Source organism: Mytilus californianus, unplaced genomic scaffold (genome assembly GCF_021869535.1).
Source record: "Mytilus californianus isolate M0D057914Y unplaced genomic scaffold, xbMytCali1.0.p SCAF_4, whole genome shotgun sequence".
In the NCBI taxonomy this organism is placed as follows: domain Eukaryota; kingdom Metazoa; phylum Mollusca; class Bivalvia; order Mytilida; family Mytilidae; genus Mytilus; species Mytilus californianus.
In genome coordinates, this window is record NW_026262690.1 from 23,578,061 (window position 1) to 23,605,502 (window position 27,442).

Genomic DNA, 27,442 nt, shown 5'->3' on the forward strand with positions numbered 1-27,442 from the left:
TTTTAGAATTAAACTTTTTTTCTTAACCTGATTTTTGGGTTTATATGACTGTAAAAAAATAATTGGTGAAGAAAAAATCATATGGTGGTGCACTTCTTTTTTTGCTACGGCCCTTTGAAAGTACCCAATTTTGATGATTTTCCCATTTTTCATCAATTTTTACCCATTTTTGGGCTATTATTGACAAAAATCACAGTTCCACAATTAAACTTTTTTTCATACTTTCAATAAAGATGAAGTGGACCAACCTGTATAAATTTAACTTAAAAAAACTATAGGTTTGTGTTAATATAAGAAAGTTTTATCATATTAAGATGCTTTTTCATGTCAAATTTACCGTGCTGTCAATTTTGTAAATTTGTGATTTTTCTCTATTTTAAGAACAAAATGCATATTATTTCAACTTCTTTGTTATAAATGATTGAAAAAATACATATCTAAGAAATTTGAAAAGAAAAACGTGATATGGGATGTACATGTTTCTGGTAAAATCATTTCTTGTACCCCTCATCCATTTTCTCAAAAGTTTGGCTAAAAAGACTGACTTGATTGGTTATAAAATTGGGAAAATTTATTACTCAAAAACTACCTATTTTAAATACACAATTCTTTCACAGAGTTAAGTTTGATTATAACATTTTTTAAATTCATTGATATTTTCCACTTGTATCACATGTTTTGGAAATAATTCCAGAACTAGATTTCAACGAGACTGAAACATCAGAAGAATACATCCTTAATGGACAATGAAGTTTACTACTGAAATTTGTTTTACGCTCTTACAATCTGAATTTTAGCTATTCTTGCCTTCATAATAGACAATATTAAAACATTTACAGATTATATGTAGCATAATATGGGACAAAGTTAAGAGGGTTTCAGTGCACTAACTGATGGCCCAATTCAGAAATGCTGTTGCATTGTGGGAAAGTGGCTGTTAAAGGATTTGTCTGAAGGGTTTACCTCAATGACATCAATGAGGATGTTGAAACTTCACAAATTAATTAACATGCAAGGATGGATAGATGGAATTTCTGAATTAGTCTGATATACTGAAAGGGGATTTAGGTTAGTTTTGAAATATTTGTCCCAAAATGCCAAAGTATGGTTTTTACCAAGATTTTATGGCTTATTAAACGTTGAAATATGATGGTGTGAAATTAGCACATTCTCATGTTAAAATTTTTGGTTAAGGTTGCTTGCCATGAAGTTTTGCTAACCTTATCTTAAAATTTAGCACACTTAGGAACTTAAAACTTAGTACACATAGGAACTTTAAACTTACTACACATAGGAACTTAAATCTTAGTACACATAGGAAAAGATTGAAATTGCAATAAAGATTATATACTTTACATTCAGAATTTTTTTTTTTGGGGGGGGGGGGGGGGAGTAGGGTGCTTGACTTTGTTTTGGACTTACTTATTGATATTGAGGACAAATATGAGTGAATCTAAACAGCTTTATGTTTAAATCAGCTGTGAGATTCTGCAAAATTCAATGCAGTATTTTTTAACTCCTTTATCAATTCATTCAGACAAAAAGGCAATAAATAAATCATGTCATGAAAAAAGGCTCCTAATAGTTCATGAGAATGGTGGCAAATTTATCGCATGAAAGGCATTATCGTGATCATCAATTCTTTCTGAATTCTCCGTTTTGTAGGTACGAAGAAGTCACTTCCCCCTAAAATTATGAAGTGTGGTGCCCCCTGCTGACTACCTATGCACATATATTTTCATAGGGCCCACTAGTCTTGTTTTTATACATGGATATATGTAGTAGTATTGTCCTGTTTCATTTGTATTTCCCCCAATAAAGAAAGGTCATTCTTTGGTTAAACTAATACAAATGATGTACCTGTTAATTTTAGGTAGAGTATCTATTTACTGATAAGACTGGTACATTGACAGAGAATGATATGCAGTTTAGGCAGTGCTCTATACATGGCAAGAAATATGAAGAAGTGGGAGGAATGTTGTGTGAAGTGTCCCTGACAGGAGGACAGAGTATGCCTGTACATAAACTTACAGTAAGAACATAGTCAGTTTAGTTTCATTGAAAAATGTTCATTTAATAGTAGAAAAAAAAATAATTTAAAGTATCTGAGAAAATGTCTTATTTTGGATAACATACATAAATATAAGAAACTCATGGTTGTTTTACTGCAACACTGAAATTTGAAGAAAAAAAATAATTTGTTTACAAAATTCTAGATACTGTTGTGGTATTCATAGCACAGTTTGTGAATAGAAGAATGGTTATAGGTCAAACAAAATGGAAAATAATTTCATACTAAATTTGCTACCATATTAGTAAGCCTTAACAGACAGAAGGATTAGACAGCAGATAAAATGTATAAGGACTTTATGATAAAAAATATGTTCTGCATGGTAGGAAAATGGATGCTGGACGGTAATTATTATCCCTATAGCATCAGCAATAATTAGCTTCTATGCTTTCCACATTAAATTTTGACATTGTAAAATGAAAGATAGATGGATACATTGTTCCAACACACTTCTTTTATTTGTTAGATATCAGTTGGAAGGTAAAAAAATGTTGTATTTTGTATTTCAGATCTCTAATTTATTTTCATTGAGTTTTTAGAAATTTTTTAAAAATTCAAAAAGAGATTAACAAAGTAATTTAACAAAAAAAATCTCTCATTGAATACTCTAAGCATGCTTATCTAACAGCATTTGTCATTGCACATGAGTTCATTGTCTCTTCTTCAGTTTCTAAAAAGTTAACATAGTAAATAGTCAAATTTTGGTATTATGTCAAGATGAATATATATATATTTGAATTTGAACATTTTATAATGGTCAGTATATTTCTGTATTGTATCATAAGTTACAAAAGAGGCTATAGGTTTCACTCAGTATGTCCATTACACTTAAGTCTTACAGACTTTTTTCCTAAAACCTTTGTTATATCAACTTAAGGTATTGAAGATTAGTATTTCATTTCAAGATTTATATGTTTTGTTTTTCCACAGTGCTAGAATTTAGAAAAAAAACATTTCATTTCCAGATGCACTTCTTCTTTTCTAATTGGCAACAAATACTTTCTTCATTTTTGTCTCGCCTGTGATGAAAGTCGCGGAAAGCAAGACATAGGGATTGCTTATCCAGCGACGGCAGTGGCGTCAACAATTGCTGAGCTTTCTGCTTAAGTTAGTTTGATATGAACTACTTGTGATAGATCATTGATATTTAATATAAAGTTGTATTACTATCAGTACATATCAGTTTGACAACTATTTTGTGGCCCTGCACCCTAAGTCATTGTCCAGTGACTTTGAATTAATTAGCAATTTTCAATGTTAAGTTTTCTGCTTAAGTCAGTTTGATAAGAACTACTTTAGACAGATCAATAATATTTTGTATAAAGTTGCATTACTATCAGTATCTCAATTTGTCGACCATTTCTAGGCCCTGCCCACAAGATCATGGTCCAGCGACTTTGAATTAATAAGCAATGTTGCTGTCCATCAGATTGTCTTTTTCTGAATTTTATGCAGACAGGCGAGACATATCTCTGTGTCAACATTTTATTTGTATAAAGTCATGGTATGAAAAGTTACAAATCCAGTGTTGTTGATATTTTATTCTAGAATTATGCCCCTTGCAAAAGAGAAATATATGAATTAGTATTCATCTTTAGGTAGTGATCCTGCCTTTGGGTCAGACATGGGGTAATCATTATCAGTTATCGTTATTAGCTGTAATCAATTACATTTTGCAATGTAATCAGATGTACTCAGTAATCATGCAATTTCTGATTACAAGTAATCGTAATTTAATTGATTACAATGTAAAAAACAGGTGTAATCATGATTATATTTAAAGAATGGGTGACATTGTATTGTTTGAGCAACACTCCCAGAATTATTGATAATAGATGTGTTGTAAATTTAGATTTATTCAGTTGCAATTTTTGTTTATTTATATGATATGTTATAACTGAAGTATTGCAATTACATTGAATATCAGGTACCATTGTAAGTGAAACATAACATATTTGTGAAATGTGTCCTCACCTCAACTTCACTATCACTTCCTCAGTTCTCTCCCAAAATTACACAGTATAAGTTAACTGCAATTCCTATCTATTTGTTCTGAAAAAGCATTTAAAAACAGTAGTGTAGAAATAACAGATCTTCCCATTTTATGATATAATGTTCAATAGGATAATCAAAGATACAAACAATTTGCAAAATGTTGATAAACAAATAAGTGGGATAAATTCTATGAGTAATGGTATCCCTATTATTAACATATTTTCTAACATTTGATCACTTAAAAGAATCGATAGTTTGAAAGATGATAATGGTAAAGCTATAGCTTTACAATATGGTGGATAAATCCTAGTTACCATTTAAAATATAAATAAAAATCTATGTTCTTTTTAAATACCCAGAAATAGAAATAGAAATAAAATCTATATTCTTTGTTGATAGCCAGATATATAAATATGATCTATATTCTTTTTTAATAGCCAGAAATAGAGGAATTTTTTGCCTTACTTGCCTTATGTCATACAGTCCGTGTGGATCATCCTGAGATGCATCAAACAGGGGCAGCATATGTGTATAGTCACACTGGTATGGAGTATGAATACCAGTCATCATCACCTGATGAAAAGGCTTTTGTAGAGGCTTGTAGAAGGTCAGTATATTTTTATATGGATTATTTGATAGACCAGATATATCTTAGAATTAAACTGGATCTGAAATATATCTAGGACAAACATGATTTGTTGTATTTTAACATGATAATTGATATTGATTGATAAGGGGAATAGACTTATATTTTTTCATTCAAACAAAACTGACATATATTTTGTGATGGAATCTGGTTCATATACTATAAGCAGTTGGTACTGGTGAATTGTGTTGATTTTCAAGTGTGTCCTTCTTTGATAATGTAAAAACAAAGTTATGCAATAAGCTGATTCAAAGTGAGATGCTTTGATAAGTCTGTTATTGGACAAAATTTACTGTGTATAGTAAAGGGAAAGAACAGATTAGGAAAAGTGTTTCCATGTTCAGATACTGCAAGAATTAGGCCTAGAAAGAAGGAACTGGTCCATCCATCTGTCTGTCTTTGCATTTGTCTGTCCTTGTTCCTTGTAGTCACAGCCTGTCCTATACAGCTAGACTGATATTGATAAAACTACATACAGTTGTAGAACATTATATGAGGTTGTGCATATGGTAATATAATCCTTGTCCAACATGTTAAAGGGGCGATAATCAAATTTACTTGCTTCAATATGCCAATAATATGTAGGACCGAGTTACCCTTTTGTGAGTTATTGCGATGTTTTTATTATTGCGAAAAATGCGACAGGGTTATAATCGCAATAATTTAAACTCGCATTTTGAAATTTTTTATATGAATTAAACAGGATTTTTCTCAATATCGCAAAAATTTAAATCACATTTTAGTCTAAAATGACAAAATCGCAATAATAAATGCACGCAATAATTTCTGAATTTACAGTAAGTGATGATTTTGTTTCTTGATACAGGTATGCAATAATATTTCATGGTCTGAAGGATGGCATGCTTGAGATTACATTTAAGGGTAAAATGAAGAGATATCAACAGCTGCATGTGCTAGAATTTGACCCAACCAGAAAGAGGATGAGTGTCATTATCAAGAATGAAGAAGGTAGGTTTATAACTAACCAGACATCCTAGTCAGAGCTTTGCATCAATTGTAAGGGCTGGACCACTAAGAACAGAAATCCTTTCATGGTGAAGAAATAGGTTAAAGGTTAAAGGTTTTATTTATATATTTATAATATAGTAAAATTGACATCATCATGACAATTGATCAGAGACTGTTTAATGATATTAACAGTCTTGAATTAATGTCAAAAGGAATGTGTGTCCTCCATAATTAGGATTAAGGTGTTATTTGGAAAATTGCAAATTATTCAGTTTCAACACTCTAACTTGAGTTAGTCTGATCCAAATGTTGTGAAACTCATACAAAATGCAAGAACCACAACACGCTGACAGAGTCTTAAATTGGGGAGCTAGTCATTTACCCTTCTAGAGTTATGTCCCTTTTAAACTTGGAAAAATTGCAAAACTTGAGCAGGGAATTCATGTCCACAGACACATCCTTTTATTTTAATTTAATGTACATGTTATTTCTAGTATCTTAATTTGTAGGAGAAGTTTATCTTCTGTGTAAGGGTGCTGAGTCAGCAATTCTAGACCGAGTGATTGAAGGAGAGAAACAGATAACCTTACAACATGTCAATGAGTTTGCTACAGTAAGTAATTAAAGTTTCAAATTAGTTGTAATCAGACCTTTTGTTTCTTTTAAACAACACAATCCTTTCTAAAACTGATAAATTATACGTAAGAAGGTCTCACAAAAAACAGATGTTGTACAAATATAAAATCTGATGTAACCCTTTTCTGTTAAACGTGTATCTTTTTGTTTCAAGAGTACACGTTCAGTAAGGACAGATAGTTTAATATAAACAGACAATTGACAAATTATTAATTGTGTACATAGAAAATAGTTGCCGTGCAGAAGTCATATATATTATAGTGGTGAATATCAAGCAATAATCAAAGTATTGTTAGAAAATGTTGTATTTAATTGTTACACATTTTTGTACATGTACTTTTCAAAGCAGAATTCTGAATTTTTTCATGTGGCTGGCTAAATAAATGTTATTGTAAGAATGTAGGTAATAATGTATTTCAATGGTTAAAAATGTAAATATATTTTTCAATGGTTTTGAATTACGATAAAAGTTGCTCCTTTTTAAATTGATTAAAAGTATTGTTTGTTTTGCTATTCAATTATAAAGTTTGTATTTATTACAGTATGGATTAAGAACACTAGTACTTGCTCAAAGAAAATTATCAGAGAAAGACATAGCATTATTTGATGCTAAGCTACAGGATGCAAGGACATCCCTACAGAATAGAGAAGAGAAATTAGCTGAGGTGTTTGACTTTATGGAGAATGAACTACATGTCCTAGGTGCAACAGCAATAGAAGACAAACTACAGGAAGATGTTCCTAAGACTATAGAGTCCTTAAGGATGGCTGGTATTAAGGTTAGTGAAGAATCAGGGGGATTAAGAGCTTGACTAGTAGTATAGAAAATCTACAGGAAGATGTTCCTAAGACTATAGAGTCCTTAAGGATGGCTGGTATTAAGGTTAGTGAAGAATCAGGGGGATTTAGAGCTTGACTAGTAGTATAGACAAACTACAGGAAGATGTTCCTAAGACTATCGAGTCCTTAAGGATGGCTGGTATTAAGGAAAGTGAAGAATCAGGGGGATTTAGAGCTTGGCTAGTAGTATAGACAAACTACAGGAAGATGTTCCTAAGACTATCGAGTCCTTAAGGATGGCTGGTATTAAGGAAAGTGAAGAATCAGGGGGATTTAGAGCTTGGCTAGTAGTATAGACAAACTACAGGAAGATGTTCCTAAGACTTTAGAGTCCTTAAGGATGGCTGGTATTAAGGTTAGGGAAGAATCGGGGGGATTTAGAGCTTGACTAGTAGTATAGACAAACCTACAGGAAGATGTTCCTAAGACTATAGAGTCCTTAAGGATGACTGGTATTAAGGTTAATGAAGAATCAGGGGGATTTAGAGCTTGACTAGTAGTATAGACAAACCTACAGGAAGATGTTCCTAAGACTATAGAGTCCTTAAGGATGGCTGGTATTAAGGTTAGGGAAGAATCAGGGGGATTTAGAGCTTGGCTAGTAGTATAGACAAACTACAGGAAGATGTTCCTAAGACTATAGAGTCCTTAAGGATGGCTGGTATTAAGGTTAGGGAAGAATCAGGGGGATTCAGAGCTTGGCTAGTAGTATAGACAAACTACAGGAAGATGTTCCTAAGACTATAGAGTCCTTAAGGATGGCTGGTATTAAGGTTAGGGAAGAATCAGGGGGATTCAGAGCTTGGCTAGTAGTATAGACAAACTACAGGAAGATGTTCCTAAGACTATAGAGTCCTTAAGGATGGCTGGTATTAAGGTTAGGGAAGAATCGGGGGGATTTAGAGCTTGGCTAGTAGTATAGACAAACTACAGGAAGATGTTCCTAAGACTATAGAGTCCTTAAGGATGGCTGGTATTAAGGTTAGGGAAGAATCAGGGGGATTCAGAGCTTGGCTAGTAGTATAGACAAACTACAGGAAGATGTTCCTAAGACTATAGAGTCCTTAAGGATGGCTGGTATTAAGGTTAGGGAAGAATCAGGGGGATTCAGAGCTTGGCTAGTAGTATAGACAAACTACAGGAAGATGTTCCTAAGACTATAGAGTCCTTAAGGATGGCTGGTATTAAGGTTAGGGAAGAATCAGGGGGATTCAGAGCTTGGCTAGTAGTATAGACAAACTACAGGAAGATGTTCCTAAGACTATAGAGTCCTTAAGGATGGCTGGTATTAAGGTTAGGGAAGAATCAGGGGGATTCAGAGCTTGGCTAGTAGTATAGACAAACTACAGGAAGATGTTCCTAAGACTATAGAGTCCTTAAGGATGGCTGGTATTAAGGTTAGGGAAGAATCGGGGGGATTTAGAGCTTGGCTAGTAGTATAGACAAACTACAGGAAGATGTTCCTAAGACTATAGAGTCCTTAAGGATGGCTGGTATTAAGGTTAGGGAAGAATCAGGGGGATTCAGAGCTTGGCTAGTAGTATAGACAAACTACAGGAAGATGTTCCTAAGACTATAGAGTCCTTAAGGATGGCTGGTATTAAGGTTAGGGAAGAATCAGGGGGATTCAGAGCTTGGCTAGTAGTATAGACAAACTACAGGAAGATGTTCCTAAGACTATAGAGTCCTTAAGGATGGCTGGTATTAAGGTTAGGGAAGAATCGGGGGGATTTAGAGCTTGGCTAGTAGTATAGACAAACTACAGGAAGATGTTCCTAAGACTATAGAGTCCTTAAGGATGGCTGGTATTAAGGTTAGGGAAGAATCAGGGGGATTCAGAGCTTGGCTAGTAGTATAGACAAACTACAGGAAGATGTTCCTAAGACTATAGAGTCCTTAAGGATGGCTGGTATTAAGGTTAGGGAAGAATCGGGGGGATTTAGAGCTTGGCTAGTAGTATAGACAAACTACAGGAAGATGTTCCTAAGACTATAGAGTCCTTAAGGATGGCTGGTATTAAGGTTAGGGAAGAATCAGGGGGATTCAGAGCTTGGCTAGTAGTATAGACAAACTACAGGAAGATGTTCCTAAGACTATAGAGTCCTTAAGGATGGCTGGTATTAAGGTTAGGGAAGAATCAGGGGGATTCAGAGCTTGGCTAGTAGTATAGACAAACTACAGGAAGATGTTCCTAAGACTATAGAGTCCTTAAGGATGGCTGGTATTAAGGTTAGGGAAGAATCGGGGGGATTTAGAGCTTGGCTAGTAGTATAGACAAACTACAGGAAGATGTTCCTTAGACTTTAGAGTCCTTAAGGATGACTGGTATTAAGGTTAGTGAAGAATCAGGGGGATTTAGAGCTTGATTAGTAGTAAACAAAATCTACAGGAAGATGTTCCTAAGACTATAGAGTCTAAGGATGGCTGGTATTATATTTGTATAGTGATAAAGCTTTGCTTGTAATAATGAACAGTTTGATGCATCTTTTTGTCATTTCATTCATGTATAAAGAATATTGACCATAATGCATTTTATATGAAGGCAATGTGAGAAAAAATCAAATTTAAGAAATTCAGTAAAACGGTGAGCATTAAACATAATGTAATCCCCTATAGGTATGAAACATAATTCTTTTTTTCAGGTCTGGGTGTTAACAGGAGATAAAGAAGAAACAGCAGTCAATATAAGTTACTCCGCTGGTCATTTTAAACAAGGAATGACAGAGCTAAGGCTGACCAAAATTACTGATTCAATCGAATGTGCTGAAGCTGTCAGGAAACACATGATAAGGTAAGGACATACAATTTGAGTGTATAATGAGTTATAAAATTGGTTGCAATGAGATTCTGTGATTTCCCTGTTGATTTATTGTCTTCCAGTACTCTAATTAGTCAACAACTTTCCTGTATGCTGTGACATTAACCATGACACTTCAGCAACCTCACAGTGCAGGTGTGTGGGAATATACCATAATAAAAGAACAGGTAAACAAAAGTGGAAAGAAGATAGTATTAATGGATTGTGAAAGAAAACAATTAATACACCAAATTAACAACTGTTATGACAAAGTTTGATTAACAAATGGGAATGCATGGTAAATGTAAATCAAACAAATATACAGTCTCATTGGCAATCATACCACATTTTCTTTTTTATGATAACTCTATCATCTCACTTATTTTTCACGTGCTCCATGATTCTGTGTTAATTGTTTATCAATAGGTAACTATCCGCAAACTTCAGAACCAAAACCCCAAAGTTAATTAGCAGCTAAAGTTTTGGATCAACAATCACACAATGAAATATTTGTCGATTATACATATTGATTTGTAATAAATGTAAAAATCGGGACAAAGGATTTAGTTTAATAATATGCATGCATTGGTTCAATAGTTCCCTTTAACATTATTATAACCAGAAACATGTTTCATATGACTTTAAAAGTCTATTTACTAAAAAGAATAACTAATCCAAGAGTCAAATATAAAACTTGTGACCGAACACTCTGATATTGCACTCATGCCTTAATTGCATTTTGAATAGGTCACTCGTTGAATATTTTAGGATATTCCAGATCTTAGATCAGTTATACTATGAATAATTTTTTAGCCCCTCCCATGATAGTAGGTGGCATATTGTATTCCTGTCTGTTTGTCTCTTCATATATCCTCTATTATGATAAAGATTTGGTTTAAGGTAGTAAACCATGAAAATGTGGTCACATCAACTGGAAACTTGGTACACCTGTTCATTTTGAAATATTTACAGTAGGTGTTCAATTCAAACAAATTAAAAAACAGCATTCAATTCTAAGATAAACTTTTTAGAATATGCCAAACTAAAATTTTGACTAAAATATTGTGGTTTACTGAACATGTTTATGTGAAAGGAGAAATCAGTAAAATCTTAAGTTAAAGAAGTTTATCACAAATTAGTGGTAAATTCAATTTGAAACTTAAGACACATGTTCATTATGATTTGAACTTTCTTAGATATATTCCAAATGAAGTTCTTGACCCAGAGCAGATCATAGTGTCCAATGGACACATATTCTTGTTGTCTGCGTCGTCGTCATAGTCCGAAGACACATTTGGTTTCCGCACAATAACTTTAGTTTAAGTAAATGGATCTCTATGAAATTTTACAAGAAGGTTCAATACCACAAAAGAAAGGTTGGGATTGATTTTGGGGGTTATGGTACCAACAGTTAAGGAATATGGGGCCAAAAAGGGGCCAAAAATAAGCATTTTTGTAACTTCCAGACATAACTTGTGTGTTAGTGTATGGATCTCTCTAACATTGTACCACAAGGTTCCATATCACAAAGGGAATGCTGGGATTGATTTTGGGGGTAATTGCCTCAAAATTTTAGGAATTAGGGGCAAAAAACAAGCATTTTTCTAGTTTCATGACAATAACTTGTGTGTAAGTGCATGGATCTTTCTGAAATTGTACTACAAGGTTCCATATCACAAAGGGAAAGCTGGAATTGAGTTTGGGGATAATTGCCCAAAACGTTTAGGAATAAGGGGCCAAAAATAAGCTTTTTTCTAGTTTCCAGACAATAACTTGTGTTCAAGTGTATGGATCTCTCTGAAATTGGTGTGCAAGGTACCATACCACAAAAGGAAGGCTGGGATTGATTTTGGGGGTAATTGCCTTAAAATTTTAGGAATTAGGGGCCAAAAATGGGCAAAAAACAATCATTTTTCTAGTTTCAGGACAATAACTTGTGTGTAAATGTATGGATCTTTATGAAAATGTACTACAAGGTTCCATATCACAAAGGGAAAGCTGGGTTTGAGTTTGGGGGTAATTGCCCTAAATGTTTAGGAATTTGGGGCCAAAAAGGGGCCACAAATAAGCATGTTTCTAGTTTCCAGACAATAACTTGTGTGTAAGTGTATGGATCTCTCTGAAATTGTACTGCAAGGTACCATACCTCAAAGGGAAGGCTGGGATTGAGTTTGGGGGTGATGAATCATAAGGGGTTCAAAAAATTGGGGGGGGGGGAGATTTTTTTTTCTTTTTTTCCTTTTTTTTTTCCTTTAAAATTTTAAGTTGGTTATTTTTTATTTATATACAAAAGCAAATAATAATGATATGGTTTGATTTCATCAAAAATTTAAATATTGGGGTTCTTCATATGCTGAATCTAACCGTGTATTTAGATTCTTAATTTTTGGTCCCGTCTTCAAATTGGTCTACATTAAGGTCCAAAGGGTCCAAAATTAAAGTTAGTTTGATTTTAACAAAAATTGAATTCTTGGGGTTCTTTGATATGCTGAATCTAACCGTGTATGTATTTAGATTTTGGATATTGGACCATAATAGGTAAATTAAAAAATTTTAAGTTCTTAGACCACATTCATTCTGTGTCAGAAACCTATGCTGTGTCAAATGTTTAATCAAACATATTGCATTCATTTAAAAGATTAATCTTTTATCTATCTATATATACCTCTTTTATTAATTTGTATGCAGTCATAAGAAAGTAACATCATTTTAAAGGTTGGAGATTGGAAGTAAAAAAATCTTTGTATTGTGCTACCTTAAGGAAACACCAGGAAATATTATTTTACTTTTCAGTGCAGAGAACAATTTTTCTCAAGGAAAACATAATGCACTGATCATAGATGGCACCACTTTAACACATGCTCTATATGACCATGGTGATATACTAAGAGATCTTTGTCATTTATGTGTAGCTGTGTTGTGTTGTAGAATGTCTCCATTACAGAAAGCTGAGGTAGGTAGACATTTCATTTTATATCTCAATAAAGAGATGTTACAGCTCTCATTATCTGTAAGCACCATCTGTACCGACATGGGGATGTAGTTATCTTGTGTTGTAGAATGTATCCATAACAGAAAGCTGAGGTAGGTAGACATTTCATATTATATCTCCATAAAGACATGTTACAGCTCTCATTATCTGTAAGCACCATCTGTACCGCCATGGGGATGTAGTTATCTTGTGTTGTAGAATGTCTCCATTACAGAAAGCTGAGGTAGGTAGACATTTCATATTATATCTCCATAAAGACATGTTACAGCTCTCATTATCTGTAAGTACCATCTGTACCGCCGTGGGGATGTAGTTATCTTGTGTTGTAGAATGTCTCCATTACAGAAAGCTGAGTGAGGTATCAGGTAGACATTTCATATTATATCTCCATAAAGAGATGTAACAGATCTCATCTGTAAGCACCATCTGTACCGCCATGGGGATGTAGTTATCTTGTGTTGTAGAATGTCTCCATAACAGAAAGCTGAGTTAGGTATCAGGTAGACATTTCATTTTATATCTCCATAAAGACATGTTACAGCTCTCATTATCTGTAAGCACCATCTGTACCACCATGGGGATGTAGTTATCTTGTGTTGTAGAATGTCTCCATTACAGAAAGCTGAGTTAGGTATCAGGTAGACATTTCATATTATATCTCCATAAAGAGATGTTACAGCTCTCATTATCTGTAAGCACCATCTGTACCGCCGTGGGGATGTAGTTATCTTGTGTTGTAGAATGTCTCCATTACAGTAAGCTGAGGTAGGTGGACATTTCATATTATATTTCCATAAAGAGATGTTACAGCTCTCATTATCTGTAAGCACCATCTGTACCGCCGTGGGGATGTAGTTATCTTGTGTTGTAGAATGTCTCCATTACAGAAAGCTGAGGTAGGTAGACATTTCATATTATATCTTCATAAAGACATGTTACAGCTCTCATTTTCTGTAAGCACCATCTGTACAGCCATGGGGATGTAGCTATCTTGTATTGTAGAATGTCTCCATTACAGAAAGCTGAGGTAGGTAGACATTTCATATTATATTTCCATAAAGAGATGTTACAGCTTTCATTATCTGTAAGCACCACCTGTACCGCCGTGGGGATGTAGTTATCTTGTGTTGTAGAATGTCTATATTACAGAAAGCTGAGGTAGGTAGACATTTCATATTATATCTCCATAAAGAGATGTTACAGCTCTCATTATCTGTAAGCACCATCTGTACCGACATGGGGATGTAGTTATCTTGTGTTGTAGAATGTATCCATTACAGAAAGCTGAGGTAGGTAGACATTTCATATTATATCTCCATAAAGACATGTTACAGCTCTAATTATCTGTAAGCACCATCTGTACCGCCATGGGGATGTAGTTATCTTGTGTTGTAGAATGTATCCATTACAGAAAGCTGAGGTAGGTAGACATTTCATATTATATCTCCATAAAGACATGTTACAGCTCTAATTATCTGTAAGCACCATCTGTACCACCATGGGGATGTAGTTATCTTGTGTTGTAGAATGTCTCCATTACAGAAAGCTGAGTTAGGTATCAGGTAGACATTTCATATTATATCTCCATAAAGAGATGTTACAGCTCTCATTATCTGTAAGTACCATCTGTACCGCCATGAGGATGTAGTTATCTTGTGTTGTAGAATGTCTCTCCATTACAGAAAGCTGAGTTAGGTATTCAGTAGACATTCATATTATATCTCTATATTGACATGTTACAGCTCTCATTATCTGTTATCACCACTTCACTCCATGATCTGTACCGCCATGGGGATGTTTCTTTCTTGTCTTGTAGGATGTGTTCATTACTTAAGGTCAAGGATCAGTAAATGACCAGTCCATAGATTTGTTTAAAATTTAGAATTCAATTAGATTTTGAAAATATACATCAGAAAATTAAAAAAAAAGTCACCGACTTCGTTTTCGAGAAAAAGCCATTTTCAAAATGGTCCGAGAGGGTACTAAATTACATTGAATATATAGGGAAGATCCTTATTTTTCTTCTACACTTTTCAGTTTCCTGTATAAATCACGAGATTCACTCCATAGAATTTTTTTTAAAAATGATGATTTCTTCCTCTTTGTCTAACAAATAAGATGATGTGAAAAAAAAATATGGTCACCGACCTCGTTTTCCCTCTAGAAACGACGCAACCTCAACATTTTGGGGAAAAAACATCAAAAATTGTGACGTCTTCATTTTTATTACATAACGTCAAGCTATCATGGTATGAACTTCCAACGTTCTTGGTGTTGATTACGCATGATGATTATGTGTTTTGTATTGATAGGTTCTTTTTATCATAAGGGTCTGGATAGAGGGTCCTTCATTTATTAATTTTTATTTTGTATTACCAGTATTGTATTCTTTATTCTTTATATTTTAGCACCTCATCATTCTCTGTTCTCTTTTTTTCTTTTTTGCCTTTTAGTCTGCAGTTTTTGCCTTTTAAACTGTATTCCGTAAACCCCAGTCAGACCCTCTTTTATGGACAGGTATTTCAAATTAAATTATAACAGTTGTAAAAAATATGATATGTTCATTATCAATAAACATGTTTAAAACAATTACTAATTCAGACGAAAATACTTTGTAAGTACATGAACGCAAAAATAGAAATAACATAAAAATAGAAATCATCCCAATGTCTTGACTCAAAAAAAGATGTAATATAATTATTTTATCTTTTGTGACTCTGGCTTTTCCAAAAAAAAAAGTTCCGATAGGAGAATGACAACACCATCAGACCCCTCACGTTCATAAGACTGTGAAACATATTCCACTGAGAATGAGTGTGGTGCAACTTTCTCAGTGGGAAGCGACACATGTTCTACTAGTTGTTGTAATGCTTGAACATCTCCAACGGCATTATGTGCGTCGTATTTGACACCAAGAATGTCAAATACTAGACACTCCTGGTTATTACCTTTACCCGTTTGTTTCCTCTCTGGTAGCACAGTTTTCAGCAAAGATAGCGAGTCAACAAATATAGTAATAACATGAAACTATATTAAACTAAGGCTTTGATCAATGTAAACTTCAATAAAAATGGAAGATACATTAGGAACGGGAAGATAAGAATATATTGCATCAAATACAACACCCTCAGCATAATTTGACTAGTGCCGGATTTTTTTGTTTATTACCAACAACACCGAGATAATACAACAATTAATTTAAGGGTCTATATGAAGTGTGTAATTAACTTCTGTATTCTTTAATTTTAATGGCAAATTTCTTGAATTTTTAATTACACGCTTATTCTGTAAAATCCTCAATAAATGATTTTATTGTAAAATTCTTCTTATATTACATGATTGCTTTATTCTGTACATGGTTCATGTCTTTAACTACTATACTTGTATTAACTTATTATTTTATTTTCCATTGTTATTCTTTATACTTTTGCGAACCATTATTCTCTATCTTTTTTTTCTTTTTTTTTTTGGCTCTTTTTTCTCTATTCAATTTCTATATTCGCCATTATCTTTTATTCTGCAAACCCCTTTTAAATCTTATTATATGTGACAATAATATTAATGTGCATCAGAGAGCAACTGTATTTGACACCAATAAATATAAAAACAAGGTGGTGTGGTCTGATTGCAAATGAAACAACTATCCACCAAAGTTCACATGAGGTGGATATAAGCAATTACAGACTATCGTACGGACTTAAAAAAGACAAAAAAAACCTATGTCGTTTAGTCGGCTATAAAAAGCCCCGATTTTGAAAATGTGAATAAATTCAAACAAGAAAACTAACGGCCTTATTTTTTACAAAACAATTTATATTAATGAAGCTCTTGAAAAGCGTATCAACCCTAAAAAAAAAAAAAAAAAAAGCAATCACAGACTGAAACATGACTGAAAATTTTGTCTTTTAAATTAACTTGTTAAATTCCATCTGCACAAATGCGCAACATCAGATGTCTTTTCCTATTCCATTTTTGTGGCCTGGTGTTGTTGCCTGGTTGCTGTCTTACTGAAGTACTGACTTATTACGGGATTTTCATTTTACTTTGGGTACTGAAAGTGTGTGTGCATATTTTTTTAGTAGATACACACACATGTATATATTAGTAGTATGATATGGACATGATCGACAGAAGCTCGTTCTTAATCTTCAAGTTGTATGAGTGAAATAGAATTGAGAACAGTTCTATTCTATATTTGAGATGCAACTTTCTGGCTACAAATTTTTATTTGTTTCCAGTTATTTTTTTAACCATTGATATATCAATTACCTTGAGGAAATAACAATACTAATCAATACTAAGAAAATGCGTTTAGGATCCGTTTGGATGTTCTTTTATTAGGAAAATATACCATGTATAACTCTTCAAACCATATACTATTTATACATGTATCTATTTAAGGATTTGTGTTCTATTTTTAGCTTCGAAACTTTCCACAAAATTGCGGACGTGAAAGAAAACACCATTACAAAAAATCGTTAGAAAACAAACTGTAGCGATGAATCTCTATAACTTTTTGTTTATCATTTATGTGTTATAGTCTTAAAGATTGTGATGTATAAATATTAAATGATTGTTGCAATCGTGAAGAAGGTTAATGTTAATTTAAAATCGTTTTGTGTCATCTGTTTCAAGACTGACTGACGCAGCTGAGAATTTTATGTGGTTCATTCCCTTTTCTTGAATTAGGAAATATTTTTACTTGTTCCGACTGGTGTGGTAATTTTCAAAATAGGGGATATCTTACCAAGACTAAAAGTTTAGTATTAATGTCCCAACTTGCATCCCCTTCTTCTTATTTTCTGCGGGACGATGTCTTTTCCCAGTGAATATAGGGTTTCTGTAGTGACGTTTTTAACATACTACATATAGAATACTTCCGAGACCACACTGGTTTTCCTCATCACAATTATGTAGAAATAGTGGTGAGCTAGAAGTTTTTACACTGTTTTAACTGGTCGGCGAGATATCCAAGCTCTAACGTTACCACCCTACCTCCCTGACGCAAGTCAAGTTCTCTATTTTCATTTTGAAGTCTTCGTGACTATTTTCATATTAATTTTCAAAACTATGTAGCATTTCTTCATCTTCAATTTTAGCATACAAGTTCATTCTCCTAGAAGTAACATACTTTTCATCAAATTTAACGTTGTCTCGTCGGAAAGTCGCCGGTTGCAACATTGCTAAATCTAGTCAATGGGACGTAACTCGTACAAAACGTCGCGCCATTTCGCGGAATCCGCTAGATGGCGCTCATTTACTGTAACTTGACCTTAAAATGTATGTATGGCATGTTACTAAGCCATCCATCATGTATCACCGTAGTGAGCACTTTTATCAGTTTTCTTAACAGAAAGCAATCCCCATTTGATAGGTAGAAAATCTTCTTTAAAGAATGATAGGTACTTTAAATTTTACAAACACTTAGATTGATTGATTGATCAAACGCACCTGTCATGTGTTTCAACGTATTTTCCTTCCTCCTAATAAAAGTTCTTCTGGAAACTTTGTAATAAACAATGCTATATTATCTGTTTCTGTTAGAACAAATATTCTATAACCTTTATTCCATCAGGAAGAAATACTGTAATTTTTCTTCCAGATAAGGGGAAGGGATTAATAATTACATGCAGAGGTCATTGTTTTTAGCCTTGATACATTTATTTTTATGCCCCCGCCGTAGCGGTGGGGGCATTAAGTTTAACCCTTGTCCGTCTGTACGTACGTATGTACGTCCGTCCATACATCCCAAAATTGGTTTCTGTTCTCTAACTTGAGTTTGCCTCAACCAAATGTTATGAAACTTATACACAATGCTTATTACCACAAAACACAGATCAACTTTGAATTTTGGTGGCGTCACTTTAACCGTTCTAGAGTTATGCCCCTTTATAAATGGAAAAATTGCAAAATTTTTAGTTTCCGTTCTCTTACTTAAGTTTGCCTCAACCAAATGTTATGAAACTTATACACAATGCTTATTATCACAAAACACAGATCAACTTTGAATTTTGGTGGCGTCACTTTAACCGTTCTAGAGTTATGCCCCTTTATAAATGGAAAAATTGCAAAATTTTTATTTTCTTCTAAATATCAAGTAATTTTTAAAATTGGAGTTATCTTCCTTTGTCCATGATTATAGTTGAATCAACTACAATCAATGCTTTATACAATGCAATGTTTAATTTTACTTCCACTGATAAAACACAGATCAAGTTGAATTTGGGTAGTGTCACTTTAACCATTATTGAGTTATGCCCCTTTATAAATCAAAAGATTGCAAAATTTTTAGTTTCCATTCTGTAACTTAAGTTTGCCCCAACCAAACATTATGAAACCTATACACAATATTCATTACAACAAAACTAAGATCAAGTACAAATTTTTTGTTTCCGTTTTCTAACTTTAGTTTGCCTCAACCAAATGTTATGAAACTTATACACAATGCTTATTACTACATTATACAGATTAAGTACGAAATTTGGTGGCGACACTTTTACCATTCTTGAGTTATGTCCCTTTATCAACATAAAAATTGCTGAATTTTTCGTTTCCTTTCTCTAACTTTAGTTTGTCTCAACCAAATGTTATAAAACTTATACACAACCGTTCTAGAGTTATACGTGTTTACAAATACATGTAGAAATATTGCTGAATTTTTAGTTTCTGTTCTCTACTTAAGTTAGCCTCAACCAAATGTTATGAGACTTACACACAATGCTTATTACCACAAAACTCAGATCAAGTTGAAATTTGGGTAGCGTCACTTTTACCGTTCTTCAGTTATGTCCCTTTATAACTATATGATATGCAAGCGGGGGCATCATCTGTGTCCACATGTGGACACTTATCCACATTTATTTGTACATAAAATGCATATGAATCGTTAATATGGACATTGTTCAAGTAAAAGAATACTACCCATCTTGATATGCATCACTAGAAAATTGCAAAACAGCAAAAATGTGTCCATAGCAAATATGTGCCACCCACTCTATGGTATTACAATTTTGTTGACATATGAGCAAATCTTAAGTTGAAGTATTTATAAAAAAGATATTTAGTATAAATTGTTATCATGAAACTATATATTACAGGTTGTAAAACTGATAAAGAATGGTAAGGATGCTCCAGTAACAGCTGCCATAGGGGATGGAGCTAATGATGTCAGTATGATACAAGAGGCCCATGTTGGCTTAGGTGTGTATTTTACTGTTTTTTTTTTGTCAAATTATCAGAAAGAATTTTTAACAAATCAAACTTGAATTAAATAATGTCATTTACATTGTCTGAATTATATGACAAAAATCTTTACTAGAAAAAAGTAGTTTTATAATATCCTGTGTAGCAAAATTGAATTGTTCAAAATGATTATTGAAATGTTTTTTTTACAATTTTGAATGAAACAGGAGTTAAAAGGATGAAAGTTATTCATTGCAAAATAGGAATTGCACTGCTTATATATAAACACCGCATAAAAATGTAACACAATTAGATTTTATACTTACTATTATCATAAAACTGTAAAATTTGAAATGAATTTATTTTCTAGGAATAATGGGAAAAGAAGGAAGACAAGCAGTGAGGAACAGTGACTATGCATTCTCTAAGTTTAAATTCCTAAATAGAATGTTATTGTTACATGGTCATTTCTTTTACATCAGAATATCTACTCTAGTCAACTATTTCTTTTATAAGGTATGTTCTATTACAGTCATTTCTTTTATATCAGAATATCTACTCTAGTTAACTATTTCTTTTATATGGTATGTTCTATTACGGTAATTTCTTTTACATCAGAATATCTGTAGGACTCGGAGGTGCGATTGGGACGCTGAAGTGCGATGGTCACGCTGAAGTGCGATGGTCTGTTGAAGTGCGATGGTTCTTTCGCTGATGTGCCATGGTCTATAAGAAGCGTGATTACTAGTTTAAAATCTACAGATGTCCAAATATTATGAGAGTTAAGATTTTTTATTAGTTAGCATAAATAAATAAATACCAAACATTCAATATTTTCTCCAGTTGCAGTAAAAACCATCTACCAGGTGATCTATCTCATTTCTTGTTCTCATTCACAGCAGCCCTATAGATGTTTCGCTTATTTTGTTTCGTTCTGACTAATCAAGTAGTATTTACATTTCAAACAACTCTAACGTTTTTCAGTCATTGCAATTAGTACAGATTTTAAAGGAAAATAACCTTTGTATGTAGCTTCTATAGTGGTCAATTTCTGAACGATTGTATCAGTTAGAACTGGAAATGCAATGACTATTTGCCATGCCTGTTTTAAATTAATCAGGTTATACCTTTTATGTTTTATTAAAAAAAAAAGGCTACTTCTGACAAACATCGGCATGTGAACACGAAAAGTATAGAAAATATAGATTATGTAGTCCTTCGCACTTCAGTGTTACCACCATTGCACTTAGGTGTAGCTATCAACAAGATAGCGTCACAATGCCACCATCACACTTCAGCATGATCAAAAACGCACTTCAGTGTAAAACCATCGCATTTCAGCATGACCATCGCGGTTAGAGGTACCATCGCGGTTCAAGGTACCATCGCGGTTCAGAGTCCTACATATCTACTCTTGTTCAATATTTCTTTTATATGTTATATATAATCTAAATTCCGTCTTAGTATAAAAGGCCATGCAAGGTATTGCCATCTAAGTATATGTAATTTTCTTTTATTGGCTTTAAACTAGATATGATTTTTTTGGTATTAAAATTTAGAAATTTATTAGAGGAGGGTTAAGTGCACCAACATATTTACCCCCCACCCCCACACCCACCCACCCACATTCTTTATGTGCCTGTCCCAAGTATGAATCCTGTAGTTCAGTAGTCGTAGTTGGTTCCTGTCTGTCGATTTTGTTTGTCCTAAACTGTTTTGTTATAAATTAGGCTGTTTTCTTGTTTGAATTGTTTCACATTTTTTATGTCAAGGGTTTTTATAGCCGACTATATGGTATGGGTTTTTCTCATTGTTGAAGGCAGTACAGTGTCCTGTAATTGCTTACATCCTTGCATCCACTCATTTGAACTCTGGTGGATAGTTGTCTCATTGGCAGTCATACCACATCTCCTTATTTTTGGGTAAAGATTGTATGAAATGCAATCAAAACCCTAAGGTACTGACTTGATATTTAAATCTTCAAAGGTTTATCACTACCTTTGATGGTGCAAACAAAATAGAGCAGTGAAGTGATCATTCTTTAGATCCTATCCAGTCAATGTCAAGCAATTTATTAATGATATGATTTAATTAGATATTCAAGTTACAATATAATATGTATTTAAATTACCGTACTTGTCAAGCAATCTTTTCTTTATTGAAAATTACATAAGTAGTGCATGGTGTATGAAGCTGTCATAAAAACAGGCTCAACTATGATGTACAATCATAAACAAAGGAAGATAACTCCAACTCAAATTTAGAATTTGCCTAGCTAAGTACAATTCAATGTTTTGTTTTCAAAATCACAAAATTGCAATATGAAAGTAATCTTTACCCTTTCAGTGCTAACAAGCACTTTGATTATATTGAAAGGCCTTGTTGATTCCAAGTTTTAAACTGACTTCATAGAAAGAAAAGAGAGATTACTAGTACATGTATCAAAATTACCAATCATGATATTGCATGAAACTCAGCATGAATTATCAGTGCAATAGTTCATTTTCATATATTTTTACAATTAAAGGCCTCTGGGTCTATAGGCTGCCAGTTGATTCAGAATTAGAAAAAATAAATCCAGTGAGAAAAAGCTTTTAAATAATTTTTTTTACAAGTCAGCTTGTAAATGTATATTATATTTGTATGATACAGGAACTGGAACAGCAAAAGTTATGCTAATGTTATTTTACAAAAATGCAAGCTTGTATATTTGTGACAATTTTGTATTCTTTTTAACCAATACTGAATAATTTAAAGTAAGTTTTATAAGATGATTTGATTCATGTGTTTTATTTCCTTTTTTTTTCAGAATGTTGCTTTTATCACTTCTCAGCTTTTTTACATGTTTTTCTCTGCATTTTCACAACAGGTGAGTATATTGTTTTTGACAAATTAAAAAAAAATCACCTTTATCTACAAACTTCACCATATTTTTGTTTGAAAAAAAAAGAAAATATAAAACAAAATCTTTTGCTGAAAGGTTGCCGTAAATCCAGCATGAAAGAATGATTGAAAGTGTAAAAACTGCTTGGAGGTACTAAGGTGTGATGAGATGTTTTTATACGCCCGTTTACGGGACGTATTATGGTATACCATTGTCCGTCTGTCTGTCTGTCCGTCCGTCCGTCTGTCCGTCCGTCTGTCTGTCCGTCCGTCTGTCCGTCCGTCCGTCTGTCCGTCCGTCGTCAACATGTCGGACATTATCTCAAAAACGCTTTAACCAATTTGCATAAAACTTTGGTGAATTGTTTATATCTATTGACGTGAGCTCCCTTTCGTTTTTTATAAATTTTAGATTTTACGTTTCCGAGTTATGGGGTTTTATTCATTAAAAAAAGTGGGATTTTCCAGTTTTCGGACAATAACTCAAGAATGCTTTCACCAACTTGCAAGAAATAGTGGTGAATTGTTTATATCTATTGACATGAGCTCCCTTTTGATTTAAATATATTTTAGATTTTACGTTTCCGAGTTACAGGGTTTTTTTCATAAAAAAGGGGGATTTTCCAGTTTTTGGATAAAAAATCAAAAATGCTTTTAGCAGTTCTTTTGAAACTTTGGTGAATTGTTTATATCTATTGATGTAAGCTCCGTTTAGAATTTTATAAATTTTACATTTTACATTTCTGAGTTATGGGGTTTTATTCATTAAAAAAGGGGGGATTTTCCAGTTTTCGGACAATAACTCAAAAATGCTGTCAGCAATTCTCATGAAACTTTGGTGAATTGTTTATATCTATTGATGTAAGCTCCCTTTTTATTTTCATAAATTTCTAATATGACATTGAGAATTAATTGAACTTTAATTGTTTATAGTCTGACAACAGATTTACTAAGTATTGCGCAACAGCACAGTGTATTGCACAACAGCAAGAAATCTTTAATTGAATATAAATTCAATTCATATAACCAATTTCAAGTTCTTTGACTACATTTATTCAGAAACCTATAATATGTCAAATATTTAATACAATCCAAATTCAGACCTGTATCAAGCTTGAATATTGTGTCCATTTTTGCCCCAACTGTTCAGGGTTGGACCTCTGCGGGCGTATCCAGCTGCGCTCAGCGAAGCAGTTTATTTAATACATTTTACCGCATATTGGTTATTGTTAAAATTCTAATTCTGAATATGCTTGAAACATTTACCACTGGACCAGGCAGTTTATTCTTTACATTACAGAACGTTTATATACTTTAGTACTCTATAGACCTTTGGAAACAGATAAAGATATGAGTACCAAGTGTTTGATATATTACAAAGAACATTGAAATAACTGAAAAATTCATCACATATTTCTTGAAAATTTATATACTGTAAATGATATAACAGAAATTGAGTAACAGTATAATTAATGTAATATGTATTTGAAAGAAAATATTATCCTAAAAATCTTTTGTTTTTCAGTCCTTATTTGATTCATTCTACCTGATGTTTTACAACATAACATTCACATCATTACCAATATTTCTGTATAGTTTGTTTGAGCAGCATACCAAACAGTCAACATTATTAGAACAACCACAGCTTTACAAGTATGTTAGATTTTACTAGAATTCTCTTTCTATGTTTGTGTTTGTGTGCAGTTGTGTTCTGTCCAACTTTTTTGTGAACCCTTTGTGGTGTTGTATCTGTTGTAAATGTGCCCTAAATGTTAATTCAGTCTTAAGATACAATTTTCATGTGTAGCTTCTTCGTGTAAGGGCTGTTTCAGATTTAAATGCATTGGGGATTGAAGGCATTTTTTTAAGACTTCAACCATCCATGATATAAATTTTTCATTTTACTCATAATGTTCACAAAGTTCTAAAGAAAATGCAAGCACCCACAAATTATTAATTTGAGTGCCTTCCATCCCCTCAATGCATTTTATTCTGGAACAGGTCTAAGCTGAAATGCATTGTAATCAATACAGGTAAATTTCTGTAAAAAATCTGCTTAAAAATAGATTTTTGTTAATGTAATAAACAATTTTAAGGCTCTTAATACTTCTAAATTATATTATATGAAAAGTGTAAATTTACATCAGGATAACAGTTAATTACAATGTCTGTGTCAGTTGCTCATCAGCAATCTTACGAAATTTATCATAAAGATTAAAAATATTTTTTTTTTAAATTTAAAGAAATTTAAGGAAGAAAAGTCTCATCCTATTTTATTTTTTACACAAATGTCCAACGCATTAATACTAGTATTCTGATGAGAAAATGTATCTAGTTCATGCTTTATATTTAGTGATACTGAATTTTAAAGAGAAAAAATTACATTTTCAGTTTATCAACAGTCAATTCAGTTATTTTCTTGTTGTTGTACTTAGGTATTAGAAATGCATGAACCTTTTATCTTTCAGAAAAATAACCAGAAATCGCAAATTAAGTAAAAAATATTTCATACAGTGGAATGCCTTAGGTAAGAAGATCATTCATGTAATGTTAAATTAGTCATTTCATTCATCAAAATCTGGATGAGATATAAAAAAAATATTATGCAATAAAGTTGCATTTTAAAGTTGATGTTGACATGTTTACTATGCAAGATTCTTTGTTTTTGTCTCACCTGTGTCGCAGCGAAGATGGTGTAAACTATTTGTATAAACCTTTATATTTCAAAAGGTAGAAGACCTGGATACTTCATACCTTGTATGCAGATACCTTATGTTACAAAGTTTGTGTCTTTCATATGTACATTGCTCTTGACCTCATTTTCATGGTTCAGTGACTGTTTTAAAAAAAAAAAACATTATTTTTGTTAAGAGAAATATTTACTTATTATGAGTAATAGGATAACTATATTTGGTATATAAGGGTTCCTTGCAACGACTACATGTAGGTCAGGTAGGGTTCACCTGACCCTGACCTCATTTCATTGATCAGTGATCAAGGTTAAAGTTATGTGATCAAGTCCGTATCTCAGATACTACATTATAAGCAAAAGGTCAAATATAATTGGTGTATGGAATGATTATAAGGTGTACATGTTGTACTGACAGGTTTCATATAACCGTGACCTCATTTTCATGGTTCAGTGGACAATGTTTAGTTTTTGTGGTTTGATCTATTTCTCAGATACTATAAGCAATAGGTCAATTATATTTGGTGTATGGAATGATATCAAGGTGTACATATCTGTCGGGAAGGTTTCATCTGACCATGACCTCATTGTCATGGTTCATTGAACAGCATTTAGTTTTTTGTGGTTTGATTTATTTCTCAGATACTGTAAGCAATAGGTCAATTATATTTGGTGTATGGAATGATTTTAAGATGTACATGTCTGTCTGGCAGATTTCATATGACTTTGACCTCATTTCCATGGTTCATTGGACAATGTTTAGTTTTTGTGGTTTGATCTATTTCTTAGATACTGTAAGCAATAGGTCAATTATATTTGGTGTATGGAAAGATTGTAAGGTGGACATGTCTGTCTGGCATGATTGATGATCTTGACCTCATTTTCATGGTTCTGTGTTCAATGATAAGTTTCATGGTTTTGTCAGTTTATCAGATACTTTAAGTAATAGGTCAACTGTATTTGGTGTATAGAACAATTATAAGGTGGACATGTCTGTCTGGCATCGTTTATATCACCTTGACCTAATTTTCATGGTTCACTGGTCAATGTTAAGATTTTCTGTTTTGATCTGTTTCTCAGGTACTATAAGCAATAGGTCAACTGTACTTGGTGTTTGGAATGATTGCAAGGTGAACATGTCTGTCTTTGCATGGTTCATCTGACCGTGACTTCATTTTCATACAACATTGATAATGTTAAGTTTATGTGATAATTGTAGAAAAACCTTCAAATAACAGATTTTCAACTTAAATAAAATCATTATTAAACCAGGTGAGATATTTCAGCATGTACACTCTTGTGTTTTTTAAAATTCCATGAAAATCAGTCCTAACAAGGCAGTATAAGAAAATTTAATGTTCTTGAACCATACCTTTAAATACATGCACTTTCAATAAATAAATAACACTAACTTACCTCATTGTCAGAATATTAAGTAGGATTTTAGTTACCATCTACTGGATGGTAAAAAAACTAATTTATGAGTAAAAAATATCTATAATTTTGACCCCGTTTATCTCTATAAGTATGCATGAATGTATATAAGTTTATGACATATTTGAATTGACCAGGTAAAAAAAAGCTTTCATGCAAATTTTCGTAAAAAAAACCCAATGTGGAATCAAAAATGAATCGCATTCCCTTAACACCGGAAGGTGTTACTGCGGGTAACATCAACAAATTATAAACAATATTGGGCAAAGATATTGAACAATTACTGTCATGAATATCACACCAGTCTC

At 32.9% G+C, this 27,442-nt stretch overlaps 1 protein-coding gene across 16 annotated transcripts in view; it reads left to right on the top strand.

Annotated features, from left to right (window-relative positions):
- Positions 1-27,442, top strand: part of LOC127737740 (phospholipid-transporting ATPase IF-like) — a 74,530-nt gene that overhangs the window by 31,178 nt on the left and 15,910 nt on the right. For 15 of the 16 annotated variants that reach the window (XR_007999793.1, XR_007999794.1, XR_007999795.1 and 12 more), the window contains exons 12-24: positions 1,874-2,032; positions 2,398-2,415; positions 4,504-4,673; positions 5,539-5,681; positions 6,191-6,294; positions 6,860-7,096; positions 9,800-9,948; positions 12,748-12,907; positions 20,044-20,146; positions 20,499-20,644; positions 22,938-22,997; positions 24,537-24,664; positions 25,480-25,538. Coding sequence is in view for 12 of the 16 variants with exons in the window: in XM_052248609.1 (XP_052104569.1) it covers positions 1,874-2,032; positions 2,398-2,415; positions 4,504-4,673; positions 5,539-5,681; positions 6,191-6,294; positions 6,860-7,096; positions 9,800-9,948; positions 12,748-12,907; positions 20,044-20,146; positions 20,499-20,644; positions 22,938-22,997; positions 24,537-24,664; positions 25,480-25,538 (1,636 nt within the window). In the remaining 4 variants the exon portion in view is untranslated. The remainder of the gene's footprint in view (positions 1-1,873; positions 2,033-2,397; positions 2,416-4,503; positions 4,674-5,538; positions 5,682-6,190; positions 6,295-6,859; positions 7,097-9,799; positions 9,949-12,747; positions 12,908-20,043; positions 20,147-20,498; positions 20,645-22,937; positions 22,998-24,536; positions 24,665-25,479; positions 25,539-27,442) is intronic. The other variant, XM_052248605.1, reaches the window with a different exon arrangement.